The sequence below is a fragment of the Sarcophilus harrisii genome, chromosome 4 (assembly GCF_902635505.1).
Source record: "Sarcophilus harrisii chromosome 4, mSarHar1.11, whole genome shotgun sequence".
Taxonomy (NCBI): Eukaryota; Metazoa; Chordata; class Mammalia; order Dasyuromorphia; family Dasyuridae; genus Sarcophilus; species Sarcophilus harrisii.
In genome coordinates, this window is record NC_045429.1 from 194,201,441 (window position 1) to 194,228,248 (window position 26,808).

General features: G+C 37.1%; 1 protein-coding gene across 1 annotated transcript in view; it reads left to right on the forward strand.

The window, feature by feature from the left end:
* SCML4 (Scm polycomb group protein like 4) overlaps positions 1 to 24,315 on the forward strand; it is an 86,154-nt gene extending 61,839 nt beyond the window's left edge. The window contains exons 6-8 of the mRNA XM_023503148.2: positions 554 to 841; positions 15,974 to 16,119; positions 23,454 to 24,315. Coding sequence (XP_023358916.1) covers positions 554 to 841; positions 15,974 to 16,119; positions 23,454 to 23,579 — 560 coding nt within the window. The 3' untranslated portion in view covers positions 23,580 to 24,315. The remainder of the gene's footprint in view (positions 1 to 553; positions 842 to 15,973; positions 16,120 to 23,453) is intronic.
* The last annotated feature ends 2,493 nt before the right edge of the window (positions 24,316 to 26,808 follow it).

The following is a 26,808-nucleotide window of genomic DNA, read 5'->3' on the forward strand; positions in this document are numbered from 1 at the left end:
AACTTATATTCTATCCAGGGAGACTACACACAGAGAGAAAGCAGAGAAATATAAAGAGCCCTTTTTGTTTGTCAGCTCCCTCAGAGAATGAATGAAATAGGTAGTTTGTTTTATTTTTTTGCTAACAAGATGTAAGTGATCTCTGTGGATGTCTTCTATCTACATAACACCATTCCCCAAATACCCAACAGGGCTAGGGTCAGGTCTGAACTTGTAATTTCATTGATTAGAATGAACTCTCAGATGTGAAACACCCTCCCTCCCCGACTCCCTTCCCTCCCCCAAGGCAGGTCAGCACCTTCCCTGCAACTTAGAGTCTAAGAGAATTGCCTTCATCACTGAGAGACTGGTTTTTATCCAGGGTCACTTTGCCAGGATGTGTCAAGAGTGATGTTTGAATCTAGGTATTCCTGGCTCACTACTCACAATTGCCCTTAACCTCCGAACATTCTGAATGATTGGGAGTTGACTGTCAGGGAAAGGTTTGCCATGTTCCAGTGACCATTGGTCTCTTGTGCTGATCTCTGCTTTTTTGCACTGCTTCCTTGCCCAGCCAAAACTGTCATCTCGGAAGATTACCTGTTGGACCCTGTGGGTATGAAGCGCTACAGTGTGGACCCCTCCAATTCTGCCTTCAGTTGCATGGGCTCTTCCTCTTCCTCCTCCTTGTATTCTGGGAGGTTGAGCTCTGGAGATGGATGCCTTGGGAGAGGCCTCCCAACTTCCTCCTGCAGTCATCGATCTGGCCCCATGTCCTCAAGTGGCCCCTCAACTGTTGGTCTGAGGCATCAGGCATCCAGCCTCATGAGGAATGGCACTTATTTGGAAGGAAACAAAAGTGGTAACGTAATACAATCCCATGTGTAACTGTCTAAGGTCAGAGCTCTGGAGACAATAGCAGTTTCTTCTAGAAGCCAATACAATTGATAATTTCTCCCCTAAGTACCACATAGAAGAGAGAGAGCTCACATGGTGTTAGGAAGCTTTGACCCTATTCTTTTATTGTCTCTCACATCATTGCCTGTATCCTTTAAAAATAAAAATATCACATTGCTCTTATCCTTCGCTCCCAAGCTACCAGAGCTCTGTAGATTGCATACTTATATAGCCAGGAATGATCAAAAATGCTTTCATGTATGTTTACTTTGCTCTACCCCGTACACATGGGCCATCTCCAAAAGCCTCCCCCAGGCTCCAATCTGCTTCATCACCCAGCCAGTTCCTTGTGGCAGTGAGGGTAGAGAAGCAAAAAGTGATGGGAGCCAACTTTTCAAGGGGATGGCAGATCTGGGCTGTTGAAGAAACCAGGATCCTTCTGTTAATTTCATACCATAAGACTATAAATCCTGCCCCAAGCTCCTCCCCTGGCACGACTCTCTAGGCTAGAAAGGGATGAATACTCTGTCTTAGATATCATTTTATATTTGGAAGGATGGTGGGACTTGGGGGGGGGGGAAATTAACTTTGGTTCCCTTCCATCTCCTTTTCTATAATAGTAAAAAAAAATTTTTTTAAGCTAGTATTTATATGGAGCTTAAGGTTTGTAAAATTCTTTACAAGTATTACCTTTTTTATCCTCAAAACAATCCTAGGTGGTAGGTATTATCTCCTTTCCAAACTCCTGCTTCCTTTACTCCTTCCTAGTTAAAGATCAATCTTCTCATGTTGCCTTCTGGTTGCCCACAACATCAGTTCTGAGGTTGTGATAGTACTGGCCCCAGGCCTGTTTTCTTCACAAATGCCTTATCCTACAAAATTTGTTTCACTCATTTTACTTAGGAAAATTTCTATTCTCCCAGCTTCTTTGAGGAGGAAACCAATTCTATGATAATAATTAAGTGAACACATCCTCTTTCTTTAATTCTACAAGGCACAGCTCTGGAGTTGGCTGCCTGAAGTGTCAATGATAGACACTCCCTCTAGAATTCTGGGAATTTTTAGTTTTTGTTGTGATTCTTACAACTTGATTGGTCATAACATAAACACCCACTTGCCAGGGAGATTGGCATTTTCTGGCATGGACAATATGGGCATATATAAATCGTAGTTATAATATGTTCTTCTTTGGATCTCCTTGCTTTTTATTCCCTAGAAGGCAGCCTTTTTGACCAATTCTTAGATCAGGCTTTCCTGTGCAAAAACAGAACCAGAGCCAAAATGAAGTTTGAACTAAGACCATGCTAAGAGTGTGGCCAAGCTGGGAATCCAATAAGGAGGTATGGCCATAACTATGTGGTCAAAGGGTAAGTAACTGAAAAGTGGGGGAGAGATAAAGAAATTAGATCTGATTTTATGGGAATTTTTTTAAAGATGTACAAGGATTGATTTTGAATTATCAATTGAATTTTTAAAAAATTTCCTATATGAAGTCCCCCAACCCAGAAGGCAGGGACCAGATTATTGGGAGTCTGAGCCTAACTTGGGGGTGAGGGAGAAGCAGTGGAAAAGAGCATGTATGCTTTGCCCAGGAATGGGTTTGGCACTAGCAATGGCTTAGTTTGCAACACTCTAGTAGGGATGGAGTTGTGGGTAGGACTATCATGGATTTTGAATATGCATTGAAAGCCAAGGTCTGCCTTTTTTTAAAAAAATCAATGCATCTGCATAAGATCAACACAGAAAAGAAGTTTAATAGTTCCTTTGTCTCATTTCTTCATTTTTTTAGAACAAGGAAATTTAAACCTGCAGAGATTAAATGATTATCCAACATCGCTTAGATAGACTTGGATTTCTAATATATATAATAATTTTAAGAGGAAGAAAGCACCAACAAATAGGGAATGAGAAAATGCTTGCTGCAGGGGAGGCACATGAGCTAAGCCTTGAAGGAAGAGAGGATTTCTGGGAAATGGAGGTAGGCAGGGAATACATTTTGAAGATGAGAGACATTCCACAGACATAGCTAATTTGAATGAAATGTAGAATACATGAAGATAGCAATGCAAGACAAGCCTGAAAAGGTCTTCTGGAGTCAAACTCTGATGGGCTTTCAGTGTCAAGAAGCATTCTGTTTTACCTTAAATATCCTAAGGAGCCACTGAAGATCCTTGAGCAGGGTAGTAGCTTGGTCAGATTTATGGATTAAGAAAATTATTTTGGCTGTCATTTGTAGGACAGATTAGAAAGGTAAGAGACTAAAAGAGAGTCCATTTATGAGGCTATCTATTGGCTTTTAGCATAGTGAATACCAACAATTCTAGCCAAATGAAGAAGTCCTAGCATTTATATTCTGTATGATTTTTCTTTCAATCCTACCCTTACATGAATCAATCAACAAGCATTTATACTAAGTACCTATTATGTGTCAAGTGCTGAGCTAGCTGAGATAAAGATAAAAATGAAACAATCTCTGCCTTCAGTCAAACCTTTGACAATACTATATTTTTCTTACCAAGGTCTCATCAGTTACTAAATAGCTTGGCTCCTGTGAGTGGTGCTGAAGATACCTAGTCCACTGCTTATTGTTCTAAAAATCACACCTTGAATGTGAAAGTATTGAGTTATCTCTAGAAATAGAAGTGACTTTGGTCATAAATTTGGGGAAGGCCCCTAGACTCATCTCCCCTCCACGGAATAAATTGAAATCATGTATCTTATGCAGTCCTGTGCTGATGGCAAGAATCCGGCATCATGTAGAACCACACGGCTTTCTCTCTCCAGTGAATAACCTGGTCTGTCTTCCTGCTGTCTTGATGCACGTGCCTGAGCTTATCTGTCAGGCTTGTCAATGTAATGTGAAGAGTATGTGTACATGGCCCACGCTTTCCTGGCTTTTGCTTTGGTATTCAGGTGAAGAAATTCTCTGAGAGTGTGTTCCTGTCTCTCAGCCAAGAAAGAATTGCTGAGAAACATGAGATTTCAAATAACTAAGACTTTCTGACTTTTGCATTTTACCAGTAGACTTCGAAGGATTCTTATTCATATTTAGTCCAAACTTCAGTGTTTAAAATAAAGAAACAGGATAAATCAGTTCTTAGGGCAGCCTGAATTTTATTGTATACTGTCACTTTGCTGGATTAAAGTTTGGAGTTGTCTTGGGAGAGAATTATGAGTTTGAATGTTCAATACTTACAAAAACTTTCATATCCTGAATCACCAAATAACAAAATTTTGTACCTTTAGTGGATCTTCTCATCACTCAAATGATTGTCATAGGTTCATTATAACTAGTGACATTTTTATAGACTTTCAAGTTTGCAAGGGATTACATGTTGTCCAATATGACCCCTTCTTTTCCTCCTCTTCTTTTCCTGTTTTGTACTATTCTCTCCTCTTCTCCTCTTCTTCTCTCCTTTCTTCTTCTATCTCCTCTCTTCCTCTTTCTTTTTCTGTTTTGTCTTATCCTCTCCCTTTCTCTCTTATCTGTCTCCTCTCCTCCTTTCCTCTCCTATTCTCTTCTTCTTTCCTTTTCTGATCTTTCCTCTTCTCTCTTCTCTTCTTCTTTCTTCTCTTATTTTTCTATCTTCTCCTCTCCTCTTTTTTTCTTTCTTCTGTGTTCTCTCCTTCTGATTCTCTTCTCTCTCTCTCTTCTTCCTCTCTTCTCTTCTCCTTTCTGTCTTCTCCACCTCTTCTCTCTCCTCCCTTTCTCTTTCCCTCTTCTCCTTCCTTTCCTTCTTTCTCTCTACTCCCATTCAGCAAGTGAACAGCATTTCTTAAAATCTATGTGTCAGGCACTGTGCTAGGCTTTCAAAATACAAATACAAAAATAAAGATCTAAACACTCAAAAAGCTTACTTTCTGTTCTCTCTCTCTCTCTTTTTCCTTCTTTTCCCCGTTCTTTGTATACACAACACATACACATTCACATTCTTAGCTCATACTTCTCCTATATCACCTGTCCCATTCTGTCTTATCTGGGCATATGTTTTACCTCTTCTGCTAGATTATGAGTTTCTTGAAGACAGTGGATAATGTTTTGTCTGAGCTTTCTTTCCCCATAACACCTAACCCATCATTTTTCTTTGTAGAACATAGTCAATATATCTGGGTTGAACTGAATTAAATGGGACACCAGGAATGACAATAAAATAAGGGAAATTATTCTATAAAATCCACCTAAATATTAATATCATAACTTCATGGTCACAATTCAAATCCACATTCATATTGCCACTACACTATACTGTTTGTATAATTCAAGAGATGTAGCTAAGGAAATTTTGCTTTAAAAAAATGTTTTTCCTTAAGCAAACAAAACAAACACAAATACCAACTGTCTTTTTGAAATTCTTAGCTTTTGTCTATTATTAATAGACTTTGGGGGCCTTGATCCTTCACTCCTATCCAAAAATGTGACTTTTTTCTACAAATCATTCTAGGGATTCCCTTCCCAAGCCCAACTCCCTCACCCATACAATATTTTACTTTAACTCATAATGTGATAGGACTATTATACAACTTCTATCAAAAAGAAAAAAAATGAATGCAATACTACTATAAGTGTATTGCATTTCCCTTATATTTTGGGTTAAATAGGCTTTTGTCGGCTAGCTTCTAATCCTAGCCTCCATTTATAATTCTGTTTCCATGAGAAAATGCAGAAAAGAGTTCCATATGTGATAGAAATAAAATACATTTTTTCCCTTCCACCTCCCAAACTGGTCTACAATGGCAAGGGCTTTAGTTCTGGAATGAGAGGTTTTATATTCAAAACCTACCTCTTACATGACAGTCCATCACTGGGTATTTTCACTATCTCTCATACCTAGAACACTATCCTAGAGGAAGCCTTCCCCAATTTCTCTTCCTTCTATTAATTTGTTCTACTCACCCTGTATATAGCTTGCTTTATATATATTTGTTTACATTTTATTTCTCTCCCCCCCCCCCCCCCCACTATTAGATTGAAAGTTCCTTGAGGGCAGGGACTACATTTTTTTTTTTGGTATCCCCAGTTCTTAGCACAATTCCTGACACATAGTAAGTGCTTAGTAAATGTTTATTGAAATGAATTTCACTATCCATCCTCATCTCTGCCAGCTCCTTGAAAATAAGAACTACTATCTTTTAGCTTTCTTTCTTTCCCCATCACTTAGCACAGTGCCTGACATACAGTAGGTGCTTAATAAATGATTATTGACTAACTTAGATACTTTTATGATTTAGAAGGGAATGGAATAGATGTCCTCTAAGGCCATTTCTGAATCAGACCAATGACCCTACAATCCAACAAGAGTTCTAGGAAGAGAAGTTTACCCTTACTCCCACTGTAGGTGAGCTGTTTACATATACAGGACACTTTTGAACTAGAAAGTCACCTCAAAGACTCTAATCTAGCCCTTTCATTGCAGATGGGGAAAATAGGGCTTAAATCAGTGAACTAACTTGTCTAATGTTAAACAACTATTAAGTGATTATAGGATTCAAACTCAGAACTTCTGACTCCAAACCCAATGTTTTTTCTACTATTCTAGTCAGGTTTTCCACTGACTTTTAAATCATGCCCATAAATTATAGAGGGATAGAATTGGATACCTCAAATTTATGTAACACTTTTGGGCCTGGTATCAGAAAGAGTCATCTTTGCAGATTCAAATCTGTGCACACAGACATTTTACTCGTTGTATTACCCTGGAAAAATCATGTAAGCCCATTTGCCTGAGTTTCCTTATCAGTAAAATGAATTAGAGAAGGAAAATGGCAAATGATTCCAGTATCTTTGCAAAGAAAACCCCAAATGAGGTCAAACAAGCAAGCAAGCAAAAAAAAAAGTAACTTCATATTTTTGAAAGATGTTTTATATCTGAGGCAGCTAGGTAACACAATGGATAGAGTACTGGGCCTGAAGTAAGAAAGATCTGAGTTCAAATGCAGTCTCAGACGCTTAGTCTAGCTTTGTGATTCTGGAGATGTTATGTAGTATATATTTCCTCATCTGTAAAATGGAGATAACAATAGCACCAACCTCCCAGGATTATTGTTAGGATTGGATGATAATAATTGAAAAACACTTTGAAAATCTTGGAATATATGAAAATAATATAAATATATAAATACATGACTAAGGCAAATATATGGGGCATAATATTTTATATTGTGTATATTATATTAATTATATTATGTTATTACATATGATTGTAATATAAATATAAATGCTATCTGCTTTCAAAAAGGTAGGATGGCATAGTGGGTAGAGTAATACACCTAAAGTAGAGAAGGTCTGGGTTCAATTCCCATCTCTGCCACTTACTGGTCAATGTTTCTCTTAGCATTCATTTTCCTCAGCTGTAAAATGAGAATGATATCTTTCACATCTTCCTCCCATCTTTCTCTTGATGCTCAAATGTGATGAGACATAGGGGCATGTACATGAATAAATATGCACACATACATGTATATATGCACATATGAACATATGTGATATGTATGTATATACATATTATATACATGGATATATGTGTGTATAAATAGAGAGGGGAGAGAGAGAGAGAAAGGGAAGATGAAAGGACAGAAAAGGAAAGGAGGGAAAGAAGGAAAGGAGAGGAGAGGAGAGTAAAAGGAGAGAAGAGCAGAGAGACACACAGAGAGAAACAGAGACAGAGAGATAAAGTGCTTGCTTCACTTGCTTTGGAGCGGTAGGTAAATGCCAGATATTATTATCTCATTTAGTCCTTGAAAGAAATTACAAGGCAAAAACAAAATTATTAGTACCTCCATTTTATAAAAGAGAAAATTAAGACCTAGAGAAATAAGGGCTTGGCTCAGATCATGCCCTACTGTGGTGCAACAATGGATCCCAAGAACCTTTGATAATACAAAGAGTTCTTGCCTTGGAATTAGTAAGTCTTAGATTTGAGTCCTGCTCCAAATACTTATTAGCTGTGTCTCTTTGGACAAGTTCTTAACCCCTCTGAGTTTCAGTTTCCTCATCTATAAAACAGGAATAATACTGATATTCACCTTCCAGGTTGTTATGAGGATAAAATGAAAAGCTGAATGTAAAGAGCTTTGTGAGTCTTAAAAGGCTATTTGAATGTCATATATGATGATGATAATACTACTCATTCCCAGTACAGTAGTTTTTCCATTCCCCCATTTTTCAGATGTGGAGATGAAAACATGTACAGATTCATGAAATACATGAAAGGATTTATTGAGTTTTCACATGGGTGTGTGAGAGGCAGAGAGACAGAGATTAAGTGTGCACACATGTAAAAATGTGCTGGATTATTTAAAAACTAGATTCAAGGCAATTCCATTCCTGGGAATTATTATTTCAGCTCTAGAAAAACATTTCATTATACCTCCATTCACAACTGGGTCTCATTTTTCATAAGCTTTTGGGCTGTATCCAGGGAAAGGACATCACTACTTACAAAGCACTCCACACCATGAGAAATGCTGGCATTTTCACAAAGACATTTGTCAAGCAGTTTGTATGTTTCACCAGGCTTCAACACTACATTTTTTTCACATCTGTCATGTGTTCCAGCTAACCTATTAAATTTGCCTGTCCTGGCAATGCCAGGCTGAATTCATAGATCTCCCTGACACCTTTGCGGCAGCCAGTTCATGTAGTTTATTTATTATCTTTATAAGCACAGACCACTGCAAAGGTTTTACAAACTTGCCATTGGGCAACTCCATTTTTCTTCTTCCTGAAGCTGGTTTATAGGCTGCCATTAAATCCTGGGCAAATCTTAGCATGTAACTTGTGCTGGTTTTTTGTCTAGTACAATTGTGTGACATCCCCCCAATCCCGAAGGTCCACACCACCAGGCCACTAGATGTGAGTCCCATCCATAACCACCTTTCCTCTAGCTCCATCTACCTGATAAAAGTTTTCATGGGATGTTTTATGGGCAGTAAGGTGTATGCTTAGTTACTGGTTGGACAGTCTCAACAACCATTTTGGGAGATAAGAAAACTGAATTCTAGTTAGAACTCTGCTACTAATTCACTCTGAGCCACAGCCAAATAGTTTCACTTCTCCAGAGCTCAATTGTCTCATTTCTAAAATGACTTGATAACTTGTACAATCTTTAGGATTCAATTTGACAAGCATCGATTAAGCATCTACTGTGTTGCAGGCAGTTACTGAGCTAAGGATGTGATTACTAATTAGCATTCTATACTATCTACTCTGTGCCAAGTACTGCCCTTCCTCACATTCTGTTATTTGCTTTATAAATATTGTTTCATTTCATCTTCACAATAACCCTGGGAGATAGGTGTTCTTATTATTCCTAATTTTACTGTTGAGGAAATTGAGGCAAATGAGGTTAATTCACTTGCCCAGGATCTTACAACTAGTAAATATTTGAGATTGTTTTTAAATTGAAGTCCTTCTGACTCCAGATGTATTATCCTAAACACTAATATCAAGAGGAAACAAAGTATCCCTGTCCTTTAAGAGTTAAAGTCTACAAGGAAAAAAAAATATACTCTAATAAATAAATACAAAATAATTTGAGGAAATTTCAGTAAAGGAATCAGGAAAGGTCTTCATATAGGAAGTGAAACTAGAGAAGTGACTTAAGGGAATTAGGAATTCCAAAAGGTAAGGAGGAACCCAGAAAGCTGGGCCAAAGTATAGAAATAGGAGCTGGAATGTAATGTATGGGGGGAAACAAGCAAACCAGTTTGTCTTGGAGCACAGAGCATATAGGAGAGAGTGATTTAAAATCAATCTGGAAACAGAGGTTAGAGCCAGATTGTGAAGACTTTAAATGCCAAATAGAACTCATATTTTATCTTGGAGACAATAGGGAGCTACTGAAGCTTTTTGAGTAATGTTGTAAAATGATCAGAGCTGTGCTTTTGGAGTGTGAAGGATGGGTTGAAATTTGGGGAGAGAGAGACTGGAAGCCAGGAGACCAAATTAGTGGTGCTTTTAATTGTTTAAGTAAAGGTTGGTTATGTATGGACTGAACTTGGGTGATAACAATTTGAGTGAGAAGAAAGGAAATGAGAAGACTGGACAACTGGTTGATAAATAACGGTGGGTGGGGTGAGTAAAAATAGAATTGAGTATAAATCTGAGGTTGCCAGCTTGGGTGACTGGAAGAATAGTGCTACTCTTACTGGAAATTGAGAAGTTAGAAGCAGGGACAAATTTAGAGGGAAAGATGTGATGAGTTTAATTTTTGCATGATGACTTTAAGATGCTTCCAGGTGAAGATGTCCAACAAAAAACTTGGTGATATGGTACTAGAACCTAGGAGAGCAATGAGAATTGGCTATATGCATTTGGGAGTCACCTACAAAGAGCTAATTGAAGTTGATGAGATCATTAAGAAAGAGTGCAAAGAAAAAAGAGAAGATTCAGAACAGGGGCCACACATCCATTACATGGAGATAATTTAGAAAAGAAAATGGGAAAAGAGGAATTAGGTAAGAGGAGGACCAGGAGAGAATAATGCTCTGAGAACCCAAAGGAATAGAGAAGTTCAGCATGCTTTAGAGTGGTCAAGAAGGATAACAAAAGTCTCTTATAATTTTGCAAATTTCTGATCCTGACATATTCTAAGATCTAATTCTCTACTTCCTCTTCATTTTCACTAATTCTGGAGTCTCTGTTTTAAAATTGAGCTTTTCTTTGTCTATCCAACCAGCTGAGGTACCACAGGAAATCAGCTCTGTGAGTTTGCTAAAAAAGAATACTTGCTTTCATCTGTTCATTTATCTTCATTTTTCCTTATTCGTGCCAAAAAAGGACATTAGAGTCAGCTTCACTCTTGACAGCTACAAAATCATTAATGGCACCAAAGACTCCCAGTCTTTTCTAATCAGAACATCTATTATCATCCTGATTAATTCAAATGCTGTGATGAAGTAGGATTCAAAAGTATTTGACAAATGTGATTTCCTTCATTCCGAATCCTCTAGTTGAATGCAAATGTCTTTAAACACAACAGCATTCAGATGGCTTTGTGATGCATTCAAGATTTTCCAATAGAAAGTTCCAGTACAGAACACCTTCTCTCATCCACATCCCATACAGGGCAGGAAGGAAGACTTAGCATTTGAAATCCCTACCCCAGCCATAATGCATGCATACAGTGACAGGAAGGCAAAGAGTCTGTTTTCCTCGAGTCCCGTATTTTTTTTTTCAAATAATTTACAAGGAAGAGACAACTGTGGCCATCTCCAGTTGTCCAAATCTATATCTGGCCACTGGACCCAGATGGCTCTGGAGGAGAAAGTAAGGCTGATGACTTTGCACAGCCTTCTCTCACTTAAATCTAATTCACTTGCAAGTCACAATATCACCTTCCTAATATCGTAATTTTTTTTAGATTTTTAAGATTCTCTTTTTAGATTTTAAAGATTCTCTTTAAGAATGAAGGAAAATGACTAGGAAGAGAAAATATGACAACAGAAAACTGCTATGACCTCATACACTAAGAAGGAGACATAGTAACTCTTAGATTTGAACCCAAAGATTCCACAGGTAACCTTGAAGAGTTCATTTCATCAATGCTCAGTATCTTCATTATTCTACCTGTAAAATAATAGTGATCCCCTGCTTATAAGATTGCCTATTTAGTGATTGGATTTTGGACATTTAGCCTATCAGAGGTTTCCCACTGGTTGTACCTTTTTGTTTTTTAAATTGGACCTGTGATTTCACTTTTTATGAGGTATGGCAGTGAAGAAACTCCTACCAATGCAGATCTACATTTTCCATGAAAATTATAGGTCTAGAGAGTTGCTTGAGGGCAATAAGAGGTCACAAATCCAGTTTGTCTCAGAAGTGGGATTTGAATTCAGGTCTGCCTGACTCGGGAGGTAAGTAGGTAGCTCAGTAAATAGAATGGGCCTAGAATTAGGAAGACCTGAATTCAAGTCTGATCTCAGATGCTTACTAGCTATGTGTCCCTACACAAGTCATAAGATCTCTGTTTGCCTGAATACACTGGAAAAATTAATGGCAAACCACTCCAGTATTTTTACCAAGAAAATGGCATGCTATATCCATGGATGATGAAGAGTTGGACATGATTTAATAACAAATACCTAACTCTAAAACCAGCTCTTTATCCACCAGAAAACTTGAATTCTACAGGGGAAAACAACATACCTCTTGTTAAGTAAATGCACTATATGCAAAGTAAATTAAAAAAAAAAGTCCATGCTTATGACCTCTTTCCCCCTCCCCCAGCCCATATTCCCTTGTTTTCAACTTCCCTATCTCTGTCCAGAGAATCCCAACCTAGTCACCTAAGTTTTTTTAACTTACAGTCATCCTTAATTCTTCCTTCTCCATCACTCCCATCTACTCAATCAGTTATCAAGTCTTTTACCTGTACATTTCCTAAATCCATCCCCTTCTCTCCACTCACATGGGAATCCTTTTAGTTCAGATCCTTATCCCCTGAATTATTGCAATAGGCTACTAATTGGTGTCCCTGCCTCAAGTTTCTCTCCTCTAATCTATCTTCCAGACAGTTGCCAGAGTGATATTCCTAAAGCAAAGTTTGTATTGTGTTACCTTGCTTAAAAAAGCTGTGGTGGCTCCTGTTGCTGCTAAGATAAAATATAATCTCTGTTTTAAAGCACTTTACAATCTGGCTCCAGCTTTCTTTTCTATCCATATTTTATATTATTCCCCTACACATACCAGATGTGTGGTATCAATATGAATTAGAGGGAAAGAGGGGTGGCAGTGTTTTGGAGTGGAATTTGTGGCATATTGTAGAGTCAAAATAGATCTTAGCAGCTGATTGGGCAGGAAAGAGTTAGAGTGTGGTGGAAAGGAAAGAGTCAAAGAAGACTTAGAACTTTCCAGTCTAGTTGGCTCAGAAGATGATGATGCTTTCAACATTTGGGTGAGAGCTAGACCTTTTCTTCTGCCTTCTACATGAGTTCAGTCTCGTCCATCAGCCATATTACATCAAGCCTACTCTTATCCTGTGTGCCAGAAAATGGCAAATTCAAATATGGTCCCAGATATCCACTTCAGATTTCTCTAATATAAAACAGGGATAATAATAGCACCTATCTCTCAGAATTGTTTTGAGAATCAAATAAGATAATAACATAGTAAGCACTTAATAAATCTTTCATTCCTTATTTTTCCTTCCTTCCTTCCATTCTTCCTTCTTTTCTTCTTCCTTCTTCTTTCCTTCCTTTCTTCTTTCTTCCTTTCTTCTTTCCTTCCTTTCTTCTTCCTTCCTTCCTAAGTTTTCAATCTCATAGTCATCCTTAATTCTTCTCTCTACCACTCCCATATACCCAATCAATTGCCAAATATTTTACCTCTACAGTATTTCCTAAATCCATCCCTATTTTTCCCCTCATATAGGAACTCTCCTAGTTTAGATCTTCCTCACCTATCATCTGAATTATTGCAATAGATTTTCTCCCTCCTTTCCTTCCTTTCTTCCTTCTCTCTCTCTCTCCCTCTCCCTCCCTTCCTTCTTTCTGTCTTTTGTTGCATGCAAATTTCAATCTAAATATGAGCTTATGTTGCCACATGCTGCTCCTCAATGAATGAATCCCTCAATAAGCATTTATTCAAGTTCTTCTTTTGAACCAGACCATGTCATGAAGTGATGCTTGAGCTGAGGTTTAAAGGAAATGTAGGATACTGAATCCAACCAGATGCATTAACACATTTTTTTATTGAATAAATGCTTCTAGGGGAAAGAGATAGAAATCAAGGACATCACCTATGCTGAGATTCTTTCAGTAATCCAGGCATAGTGAGGAGGGCCAAGGCTGGGGCAATGACTATAGAAATCAAGAGTAAGGAGGGAGAGGTATAAGGAGGTATATTGGAAAGAAGTAGGAGTTGAGAGACCTGGAATTTAGCTTTGGTATTACCATTAAACAGCTTCTAATCATGCGCAAGATACTTCATCTCTCCCTCAAACAGTTAGTCAATAAACATTTATATTAATACTAATCACTGCATTGATATAGTACTTTAGTGTGAGCAAGGCACTCATTTGACTTATACAACAATCTTAAAGAGATAGGTGCTGTTATTAATCTCCATTTTATAGATCAAGAAACCAAGCCAGGAGAGTTATGGTAAATGGCTTGCCCACAGTCACCCAGTTGGACTCAAATTCAGCTTTTTCTTCTTCCAAATTAGTCACTAGATCCACTATACCACCCAGGAAGTATTAAGTTCCTACTCTCTTGTAAGGCACTATGATAGACACTGGAGATGGGGGATAGGGACTAGGTCCAGTGAAGAAGCTTCCTTTATCAGTTTAGCTCAGGATCTTTTCTGCAATTTATAATTTTAGAGAGTTGCTCAAAGCATTGAGAAGTGACTTGTCCAGGTCCTGGGGAAATGAAGACAAAAATAAAAGAGTCTTTACCTTACTTGGGCTTCTGTACCATTGTGAAAGACAAAATATATACATAAAATTAGACATAAAAACTCAAAACTGCAATGAGACTTTTGGAACATGCTAGATAAAAATATTATTTGAGTGGGAAAGAGAAAGAGGCACCAGCAACTAGGGGGATCAAAAAAGATATCTTGTAGAAGATGGTATCTGGGCTAGCCTTAAAGGAAATTAAGGGTTCTAAGATATAAAGATAGGGAGAAAATTTGAACTGAGCTCAATTTCCCCATCTATGAAAGGAATTTAACTATATATTCTCTAAGGTCACTTATATGTTTAAATGATATCAAGAGCCCGTGTAGTACAGTTCAAGAGAGTTTTGAGATTTGATTATGCTTCTTTAGAGATCCCTGGAGATCCCAGAGTCACTTTTTAATTCCCTACTCCTATCTTCAGCAGTATTTCTTGTGGAAATTCCCCATGTTACTTTGTTCTCACCCTCCCCTCACCCCATGCCAGCTCTAGCTCTTTACACCAAATGTGTCCTTAGAACTAGTAGACTTATTCATTATAAACCAAGTGGTAATGATAGGACTCAAGAGGGTTGAATCAATATGAGTCATTGGCAAAGGAAGGCTTTGATTTTAGTTTTGGTTTTGACTTCGTGTGATGTAAAGATGGACTCTCCACTTCCCCAGGCAGGATAATAAATCCCATGTGAGGAGGTTACATCGATATGGTGTTGAAGATTCATCCTTCTGCAGAGACCAAGAATGAAGACATAAATGTATCTCTATTCTGCAGTATCATTATTGCTTTGATTTAAAACTAGTGTGGGCTGAAGTGATTTTTAAATCAACCTGCTCCCACACTATTAAAAAAAATCACATTTTCAGTGTTTATCTTAGCACTTCTTAGCAGATTAACAAGAAGAATGTTCATTAAAGGGGTTTTAGCTCATGAAGAAACTAGGACTAAAGGATACTGAACAAAAAAGGACAGCTAGCTGGTGGTGAATAGAGTGCCCAGCCTAGAGTCAGGAAAACTCATTTTCCTGAGTTCAAATCTGGCTTCAGACACCCTGGGGAAGTCAATTTGACTCTCTCAGTTTCTCAAGTGTAAAAATGAACTATGAAGGAAATGGCAAAACACTCAAGTATCTCTGTCAAAAAAACAAAAAACAAAAAACAAATGAAGTCCCAAAGAAGTAGACATGACTGAAAAATAGTTGAGCAGAAAGGTTCTTTTAAGCACCATGGACATCAGTTGGTTTAGAAAAGTAATTTTTCAATTCCTGTTTTTCATTTCTCCGATTTTATGACCTACAGAGAACAGAAAATTTGGTCTGCAGGTAGGATTTTAGAGTTGTATACTCACGGTTGGAAAGGAATTTAGAGAACTTCTCGTCTAATCTCATTTTACAGAAAAGGAAACTGATTCTTAGGGACACTAAGACTATACAAATAAGTGTCAGAGGTAGTATTTGAATTCAGATCTGGTGACAGTAGATCCCAATACACACACACACACACACACACACACACACACACACACACCCCTATCTCTTGGTTTCCTGTGTCCTGCTTAGTTAGGAAATTTGTTTCCTTTTCTCCAAGTCTAAAACCCAGGTTTAAACCAGAGAATAGCCACCACTGTCCCCGAGTGATAGATCCTGGACCATTTTCTAATAGCACTTTGTGCTTTTTCTCTATTTGCTCATCTCCACTTAGCTTCAAGTCCTTCTCCAGATGGACAAGATGCCGCCCGACCAGCCAGCAAGAATCCCTCCACCTGGACTGTGGAAGATGTAGTCTGGTTTGTGAAAGATGCTGATCCCCAGGCCTTAGGACCTCATGTGGAGCTCTTCAGAAAACACGTATGCAGATATTGTGGCCCTTGGGGAATGGGATAAGGGGTGGGGGGGGAGGGCTAAGACAAACAGACAGATGACATGGACTTGTTCAGGTGGACCAAATGAACACATCTCACTCCCTTCTATCAAAGTGAAATGCTTGAGATGCAGCAAAAAGAACACTTGCCTACTCTCCGTTACCCAGAAAGAGAATGAAGTTTTTTTCAGAGGACTACAATTCAAATCTTGCCTCTGGTACTTATTATCAGCATTATTTTGGAGAAATCACAAACCTCTTTATGCCTCAGTTTCCCCAGTTATAAACTGAGAGAGCTGGACTAAGGTCCTTTCTAGCTCTAGATTTAAGATCCTACAACCAGTTCTCTTATATCTGCTTCAGAAATAGCATTTCACTTGTTCCACACAGTATCTGGTTTTCACATTTACCAGGTAGACCAGTGTAGGATTACATTATTTCTCCTCAAAATGAAGTAGTAGCTGGTCTGTACAGTATATTGCTAATTTAAGTACTTATTAATCAAAAGGAATTTATAGGGGATACCCAGTTAGGCTCTTTCCTAGAAAATATGACTCTTCCTGTCCCCTACACTAGGGGACCCACTCTCACAAAAAGTATCAAAGAAGTTTTAAGGCTCAGATCTCAACATTCCCATGGACCATGCATGGGAAGTGAGAGTTTACTGGCATTTGAAATTTGTGTTACTGTTTAATACTACTGGTCTCTGAGCACTTGGTGGTCTTATGTATGAGTTATTGCTCATGATAATGAGTCATGATCACTGACCTCAGATTAAAGATAGACTTGGACCTCACATGGAGCTCTTCAAAAAACATATATGCAGATGTTGTGGGCCCTGAGGAATGGGGTAAGGGATTTGAGGTGGGAGGGCTGAGATAAACATATAGATGGCACTGACCTGTTAAGGGAGACCAATGAACAGAACCTCACTGCCTCCCCAACACATGTGTGAGTGCACACACACACACACACACACACACACACACACACACAACTCTTTTGGTGTCCTGTGTCCTGTTTAGGTAAGAAAAATTATTTTTATTTCTACAGGATTAAAGCCCAGGGTTAAATCAGATAGTAGCCACTACAAAAGAGAGACTTCTCTTCTTGGGCCAGGGGAAGACTTCAATGCAATAGACACAGCAAAAAAAAAAAATAAAAAAGCAGCCCACTTTTCTACTTTGTATTACCCAGGAAGAGAATGAAATTGAATTCCCAGACTTAACCAAAACAAATGAAACACAGTTTTTAAAATGCCCTGAGATTTGCCAAAGCCAGGGGCTGGATTCACACTAAACTATCTTGTTAACTTGCTATGTCATCTCCTAGTAAAATGCATTATTTGTTTTTACTCAATCCCTGGAAACATCTTATTCCAATAAATTTCTTAGGCAGAGAATTAGAAGAAGAGTTTTTAGAATGGGAAGCAAAAATGCTTATGACAAGCCCACCTCCACCCCATACATTTGTTCTATAGTTGCTATAGGCAAGGAAAGCTTCCTTACTACATACCCCAAAACCTTAAGGAAAACCTTAATGGCATGACTGGGTAGCCTGGATAACTTGACAAAATAGTCACATTGGCATTGCATTGGTATCTGGGGTGGTAGGAGCAGAAAGGAAGGAGGGAGGGGAAAATAAAGCTAATATCTCTACTGACATCTGAATCTTATTCACATGTTTTTTTTTGTAAAATGAAAGTTTATGCAACTATTAGTGCTATCTATTGGTTCTATCCTCATTAAAAAAGGCTCTAAAGAAAATGAAAACAAAAATCACCTCACACACTTGCCCTACTGCCCAATGCCCCTCCGTTTTCTCTATCCCTTTCCCTACCAAGAGCACAGCCATCCTCAATCTCTCATTACAATATCCATGAGAAGTTTGGTTGAGACCAAAGTCATATCACTGCAGTGTCTAATATCTGGGAGGGTTTTATATCATACATTTCAGGTCTACTACATAGCAATGCTATTGATGTTTTGTTTTTAAAGCAAACATCCAAGAATTTACTCATCCAAAGAAGTGCTGTCCCCTTTATTTTTATTTTTATTTTGAAGAGGGAGGATGGGTTCACAACCTAATAAGTGTCTGAGGCTAGTTTTAAACTCAGGGTCTCCGGACTTCAGGGCCTGTGCTCTATCCACTGTACCTCCTAGCCACCCTGAGTGCTGTTTGCTTTGGAGCAGTCCCCTTGGGAAACTGGGTACTTAGCCCTGCACTTACTTATTTCTTATTTTTCTCTATTTGTCTTTGAATGACTTTTGATTGTAACAAAAAAAAATTAAATCTACTGTCAAATGACAAATGAATGAGGTTTTATATTCATAAAAATATGCCCCAGTTGGCTCAAAAGAAATTCCAAAAACATTCTAAATAATGACAATATCATTAGAATAAATGTCTATCCTTAGAAGAAGACTACTTTGAAAGGGTTAATAATTATTTATGTTTATAAGTTTGAGAATTATTTGTGTAAAATCACAACTATCACTTTGTGTTCTAGGAAACATCAACTTTTTATGAATCAAAGAATGCTTTAAATGCATGAGGAAAAGCCATTATTAAAAATAGCAGTTTTTATTCTTTGTGCCCTGAACCCCATAGATAGTGAAGTCTATGTACACCTAAGAATGTTTTCAAATAATTAAAGGAAATGACAAATTACAGTTACTAATTTGGAATTACAGTTAGTAATCATGGAATTTTTGCCTTATTTGAATTTGTGGACCCCTGAAATCTATTCATAAGTTTCTTGGAGTCCATGGACTCCAAGTCCATGATCCCCAAAAGAATCCTATGGAGTTCTTTTATAAAGTGAAATATAATACTATAATTGGTCTTTTTCTGAAATCTAGATTTTCATTTAAGGTTATTTAAAGTAGGATAAACCTGTAAATTCCATTCTCAAGGAAAAAATATCAAAGAAAAGTTTAGGTGGGCATTTAATTTAAGATCCCTGCCTAATTTCTTGGTGAGTAGAGCTTGGTTCTACAGATCATGAACTGTCCACTTTGTGAGATCATTCAAACAATCTCCCTTACTTCAAACTTCTTCCCACTTCCTCCTTCTCCAATTCAATCAGTTACCAAGTTTTATAGATTCTGTTGTTTGACAGCTCTTTCATTGTTCTCTTCTCTCTTATTTTTCCTGGTACAACCCAAGTACAGGGCTCCTTATCACCTCCCACTTAGACATTGACAGTAGCCTCCTAACAGACTATCTTATCTTCACTTTGTCCATCTCCAATTTATTCTTAATACTGCTACTAGACTAATCTTTCTTATGCATTATTGACTCAGCAATGTTATTATTCTACTCAAAAATCTTTTGAATAGAATTTGGATCTTTTTGCCTGGAATTTAAAGCTTTCCACAACTTGACACCAGTCTACTTTTCTAACTTTTTCCCAAAGGGCTCCACTCCCAAATTATTCTAAACTCCAGCCAAACTGCATTCTAGTCTACTTCCCCATCCCACCCCCACATGTCATGTGATTCCCTAATTCCAGAGCTTTTGCTTTTGCTCTTCTTTCTGCTTGTAGCTCTCTTTCTCTCTCCCTCTTTTCCTATTGAACCTAATAACCAACTCAGGCACTTTCTTTCAGGAAGGAAACTGGAGCCAGATCAACAATCCACAATGCTGTGGTAGATAGAACCTCATCTTAAAGCTTTCTTTGCTGCTTACTCCCACTCTGGCGTAGAATACACTGGGGTGCTAACAACCAGATAATAAACTTTATCTACTGACAAGCCCCCATAAACACCAACCCCCAAAACTAATGACCATTACTCAGAGACAAAAGATCAAAGCCTACAAATACACCCCCCCATACACAGACACACACACACACACACACACACACACACACACACACACAGTGAGACTATCCCATGAAAACTGCTAGAGAACTTCATTAAAACATTAGTAGCCATTAGCACAACTGGATAAATCAGTTTATCATATGAATTTGCTGTTATCTAACAAATATCAGGGTCCAGAGACAATGGGGTACAGGAGAGATCTTCTTTTCACTGAGAATGTAAGGTGGAGAAAGAGAAGTTTATTGGAGAAGGCTGGGTAAATATCTAATCTTGTCCAGAGAAGGCTTATGCCAGTAGGAGACCCTGGATTTAGTAGGTTGGTAAAATATAAGAAGAAAGGGTACAAGAAAGGGAAGGGCAATTAAAGGGAGGGAAGGGCCAAAGACAATCTTGACAGGCTCCAGAATTCTGTCCAAGGCTGGATCCAAGGAGAAAAGGAGGCTTGTTGCTTTTCTCACAGTTAATGAATAGTAATCATTCCCCTTCTTGAAGTTCTTATCACTTAATTTCCATGTTGAGTCTATGGTTCTGGGAAATATACAGTACAAGTATCTAAACTGAGGTGAGAAGAGGCTAAAGAAGTCCAATTGAATTAGACTCATGAATTAAATATATCTCCAGGAGTTCTGTATTTTTCTTAGCAAAATGGGATTAAAACAAGTACCACTGGTGATTAGCGTATTAACTGTATCCCTATAATTGCATGTGCTAAACCTTAGTAAGAAGCAGGTGAATAATTTGTGTATAGTTATTGACAGGACCAGAAGACACCTAAAACCTCTCGCTGGGAGCAATTACCACATTGGCAATCAACTAAAGTTAGGGATGAAAATTTTAGGGAAAAAAAATCACAAGAGGTCCAGGGAATGAATGGCATATGGGGAAAGGAAGCTGCCAAACCTCAGACCTGGTTTTGTTTGCATATTTTAGGATATGATGGATGTCATATCTTATTCCTAGAGACATAGAGGTTGGAGTAAGGGAATGTGGTTTTGGGAATACAACAGAGATATAATTTCCTGAGCCCTCACTGAGTAATAGGGATGTTGTTTTCTCCAGTTCCTTCAACAAGGAGACATAGGCAATGACCTGAAACATACCAGAAGAGAATGATAGCCAACAGAATATAAACTCTTTATGGGTAGAGACTTTGCTTTTTTATCTTTGTATCCCCATTATGTAGAATAGTACCTGAAACATAATAGGTGCTTAATAAATTCTTGTTCAATTCTTGTTCAAGAGTTCTTTATCTCTTAGTTCTCTTCCCATTGTGAGACTCTGAACAAGGTACTGACTCATTTCATGAAAAAATGAAGCATAAGAGATCATAAGATTTAGAACTCAGAGATTATGTTAGCCAATGCTTTCATGAAGAAACTAATGTCAGAAAAGGGAAATAACTAGTCTAGGATAACAAAGGTTAAAAAGCAGAATAGGAATTCAAACTCAAACCCTTTCCCTTTAAATCCAGTATTCTTTCCATTGGAAAGAACTCTGGAGACAAGGATATGTGCATACACAACATGTAAAGATTAACTTTTTAATAATATCTCAATCATAGATTTAGAACTTCAAGAGACCTCCTTTTACTCATGAGGAAACTGAGGCCCAAAAAAGTGAAATAATTTTCTCAAGTTTACACAGATAGTAAATGCCATTATCAGGATTTAAACCCACATCTTCTTAACTAAAAATCCAACACTATTTCCAGGCAAGATGGAGAAAATAAATTAAAATAATAGGTAGACATGGAGGTGTCTCCCCTTTAACACTTATACTTCTTAAGTATATATTTACTCAACTATACACTCAAACACATTCTTAAATGATAATTTACAACCCTATTGTTATATATATATATATATATATACACTTATATACATATATAATATATACAGAATCATACAGATATATATATACATATACATAACACAGATATAACTATAATTATTGATATCAATATAGATATAGATGGCAGATACATGGTACAGTGGATAGATTCTACTCCTAGATTCCAGTTAGGGAAGACCTGAATTCAAATTCAGCCTCAGACACTTAATATCTGTGTAACCCTGGGCAACAAACACATAAACTCTGTTGCCTCAATTTCTTCATTTGTAAAATAATCTGGAGAAGGAAATGTAAACCAGTCTAGTATCTTTGCCAAGAAAATTCCAAATGAGATCACAAAGAGTTAGACATGACTGAAACAACTGAATAATAAACCTGTGTGTATGTATATAATGTGTATAATTATATATATATATATATATATATATATATATATATACACACACACACACACACACACACACACACACGTGTGTATGTGTGAGTGTTTCTCAGAAAAAAAAGAAAAAAGGTCAAATCAGTCCTGAGGGAAATTAAGCCACACATCCAGAGTATGTTTATTTGTTTTTCTTCAAGTCACCAGAGCACTTTAAAAGCATCTTTATCCTACAGAGCCCTAAATAAATAAATCAGTCATTATTATTACCATCATTATTACTAACTAAAAACTTAAATTTCTAATGTACAAGGTCATGTTTCTAGTGATAGTTCTTGGTTTTTGATATTTTCTCTGCAAATTTAACTTGGAAAAGGTAAAAGTAGTTATTTGACAAGGAAAATACAACTCACCTTCTTAAAACTTTCATGTGATTTTAAATCAACTTTGGCCCTAGAATTCACAAGTCTAAGCAATTTGAAACAATGCCTCCAAATTATTAACCTGCTCATATCCTTTGATATAGTAATACTACTATCAGACCTACCTTCTATACCTATACGTCTGTCCCTCTCAGTGTCTTATAATCATAAATATATTTTATTATTATAAATTATTATATTATAAATTATAATTATATTATTATAGTTGAAAAGAGTAAAAGGAGCTTTATAAATACATATATTTATATAAAAGCTCTTTTCACTATAGTCCCAAATTAAAAACTAAAAGTATGTTCCACCTATTTTAAAATGACTAAACAAATTATGATTTGTGAATGTAATAGATAGAATACAATAGGAAATGATAGAAGAAATAGTTTCAGAGAAAACTGAGAACTCTATAAATTGATGGAGAGTAAAATGAACAGAATTAGAACAATATCTACAATAACAACTTTTATAAAGAAAACATCTTTGAAAATATTCTTTATCAATGCAATGTTGAACCATGAGTCCTGAGGACTGAAAAATGAAACATGTCACCAATCTCTTGTCAAAGAGAGGATTGTCTTAAAATGAGATTCATATTTTTCTAAGTTGCCAATATGAATAATTTTCTGGACTCTTGTTTGTTATGATAGTTTTATTTTTCATGTTTCATTATTATTATTCAATTAGAGGTGGTACAGTGGGAGAAAGAAATAAAAAATTAAAATAAAGTACATGTGAAAAATATTTACAAGTATATAACTGTCCTCTTCCAAATATCCTCTCTGTCTCTGACTCTTTCTATACCTCTGTTTCTTTCTGTCTCTCTCAACTAGGAAATTGATGGCAATGCATTGTTACTGCTAAAGAGTGACATGATCATGAAGTACCTGGGCTTGAAACTAGGGCCAGCACTGAAACTTTGCTACCACATCGATAAACTCAAGCAGTCCAAGTTCTGAGATTCTCTAGAGCATAGAAACCAGATGTTGACACCAGTAAAAGGGTAGACTTTAAGGTAATATGCTGCCTTACCAACATACAACTCCAACCACAAAATTTTTTCCTTAAAATAACAAAAACTAAAAACAAAGACTTTAGTTTTGGGTTTTTTTCAACATTTGTGCATTTTTACCTTTTTTTGTTAAAAAAAAAATCAAGTATAGCCTTTTAAAGTGGCTGCTTCATGTTAACAAGTTGCAAAAAACAAAAAAGTACAAATTTTAATAATTTTTTAATGTTCCTAATATCATTGTTTTTCTTAAAGTAGGCCTTATTTTTATAACCCCAAAGTGAGAACACTGCATATATCAGCCCTCTGAGACACCTTGGGGAGTGACAAAGAGACTATAAGAAGAGAGACAACCCTGGCAGACTCTGGGGGTGAGGGAATTAATCCCTGGTTTATTATAAAGTGTTGCCATTCCAAACAGTGCCAACAGCAGCACTGCCCAGTGTTACATACAACACCTAGGACATTTACAGTGTTGGTCAGTTTGGTTCAGCTCTCAGAGATACTTCTGAGAATGACTTCTTTGTCTTGCACTATGTGGAAAACTTGAATTCTTTTACTTCCCAAAAAATGAGAGAGAGAGAGAAATGAGAGCACAAAAGAGAAGAAGAAAGAAGAGGAGAGGAGGAAAGAGAGAAGAGAAGAGAAGAGAAGAGAAGAGAAGAGAAGAGAAGAGAAGAGAAGAGAAGAGAAGAGAAGAGAAGAGAAGAGAAGAGAAGAGAAAGAAGAGAAGAGAAGAGAAGAGAAGAGAAGAGAAGAGAAGAGAAGAGAAGAGAAGAGAAGAGAAGAGAAGAGAAAGAAAAGGAGGATTTATTTCTTAGTGGATGAAATACCTTGTTGTCCCACTAGAGGGGAGACTTTTAATGAACTTTCTAGATTTTTAACTTCACAATATTGCTCTTCGACAATATTGGTGTGAGGGAATAGCTGTTTTCTTGAACTGCACCTGACCTGTACATTTGGCTATAACCCAACCAACTCATCCATAATCAGAACCAGAGAATGCAACAAAGCAAAGAAACCAAAATCCAGAGTGGTGCTGTTTTGTGTTCAGTAATTATTGGCTCACTGGCTGACAACATTACTGGCTAACTGATTTACTGCCTATCTGTCTAACTGAGTGGCTAACCAACAGGAAAAGAGAGTCCTTCTGTTTCATGCTCCCTAATTGTTGTTAACTTGTTGACTGACTGTGAGTAACTGTTTTTTGTCTGTCTGTCTAAATGAGTGACTGAGTGACTAGATGATTGATAGTCTGTCTGAATGGCTATCTTTCGGAGTTGGATGACTAAATGACTAGCCAACAGACTAAAAAAAAATTCTATTTTAGCTCATTGATTTTTTTTGACTGACTAGCTGAAACCTGGCTGACAAATAACCAAGTATCAAGAACAGAATTTTTGTCGCACTGAAATACTTTGTTTTTTATCATACTGAACTTAGTAGAATATTCCATTTTGTTGCTATTTCTACTTGGATCTCTTTGATTCTATTACAAAAAAATCTCAGAAAAGAGTGAGTCACATATCGTCAACTGGAAAATATGAAAATTCTGAACCAAGTTCTGGACCTAGAAAGCACTGACCTAGAAATATCCTTGCTGGACTGTAGTTGTAACTGTGGTTAATTTCATTAGTTTTTAACACATACACAGACATGGTGTTTAGGGTTGGATTCAATTTACAAATAGGTTTTCTCTCCCCACCATGAAGGAATACAAAAAATTGATTTTCTACTACTTTCACAGCTGTGTCCAACAGAAGAATGATATAGTCTATAATTTAATAGGACAGGAGGAGATTGAACACTTTTTTTCTCTCTCTCTGTCTCTTGGTTTTTCTCTCATTGAGTTAGAAAACTTGAATCTTTCAGAAAGGTGATTTGATCTTTTCTAAATGGAACATATTCTTTCTCAAAGAGTATTCAGAGTGGTAAAAGAGTCTACAACATGGCAAACTTCATGTTTTCCTAGGAGTTTTAGAGCCAGAACAAACCTAAGTAGCAGATTGGCTACCTATAATCAAGGCAAGATTTCTTTGAATACCATTAAAAATGCTCAACTCCAGAAAAAACGCTGAAGTCCATATGCATGAGGGAACCTTGGAGAAATTGGCTTCACGAGTGAATGTCTGAAATAACTGTATACCATGACATGCTTTTTCACTGAAGACTGACTTGAAAATGGGGAAAGGAAAAGGAAGGTGAAAAACTTTTTAAAAACTTGCTTCAATGAGAATCTTGAGTTTTCCAGTTGTAAAAATGATCTGAAGCTCAGACTTTACAAATGGACCTCATTTTGTTTGCCTCAGTGATTGTTAACTTTTACCAGAAATGAAAAAATCTTTTTAAACATGATTGGTATAAAAAATAAAAGCTTTTTTGGGAAGGGAGTTCATGCCCAACAAGTTTGGTAAATCTAAATAATTACTGCTGTATATGATATTGATTCATTTCCCTAAAATGCTATTGTACATAGTCAAAGCAGTTCAGTGCATATAAAAAAAACACTCTATACATAAATGCCGGGTAATTCTAAGACAATCTAGTTTCTTATAAGTGTCATTGTCTTGATGATAGTACTCTGATTTTTTTTATTCCTCTTCCACAAGCATATACCTCATTTCATACCTTTCAATATATATCCCCATGATATCCCTCCACAGTCTCTTGAGGTCTTCTCTCCCCTGATTTCTCTTCACCTTCCCCATCCCCTGCCTACACCTGCAAAACAGTTTCCAAAAAATAATAATCAGCCCAAAACTCTTGTGAAATAGCACTCATATTAGTTTATCAGTAGAAGAATGTTTCTGCTTATCTCCAGTTTCAAAGAAAATCAAACACATTGTCCTATGGAATCCCACACACAATCAGAGGTGCTGGCTTACCTTGGATCCCCAAAACTACCTAAGCCAGGATATTTAATGTTTGACTTTCCAGGCTTTCATTGCTAATAAAATGGATGCTGCCCCTAGTGTATAAGAGACCAACTGGAGAACAAACTCCTCCCAGCCTATTTTTGCACTGGAATTCAATCAGAAGGCCAAATTGTTGTAGCAAGATTGCAATTATAATTAATTTTTCCCCCTCTCAAAAGTCTTGTCAAACCAGGCGGCTAAATAGCTCTGCTGTGTAAAACATGTCAGGCTATTTCTACTGAACAAGCTTTTATAGAGTCAGAC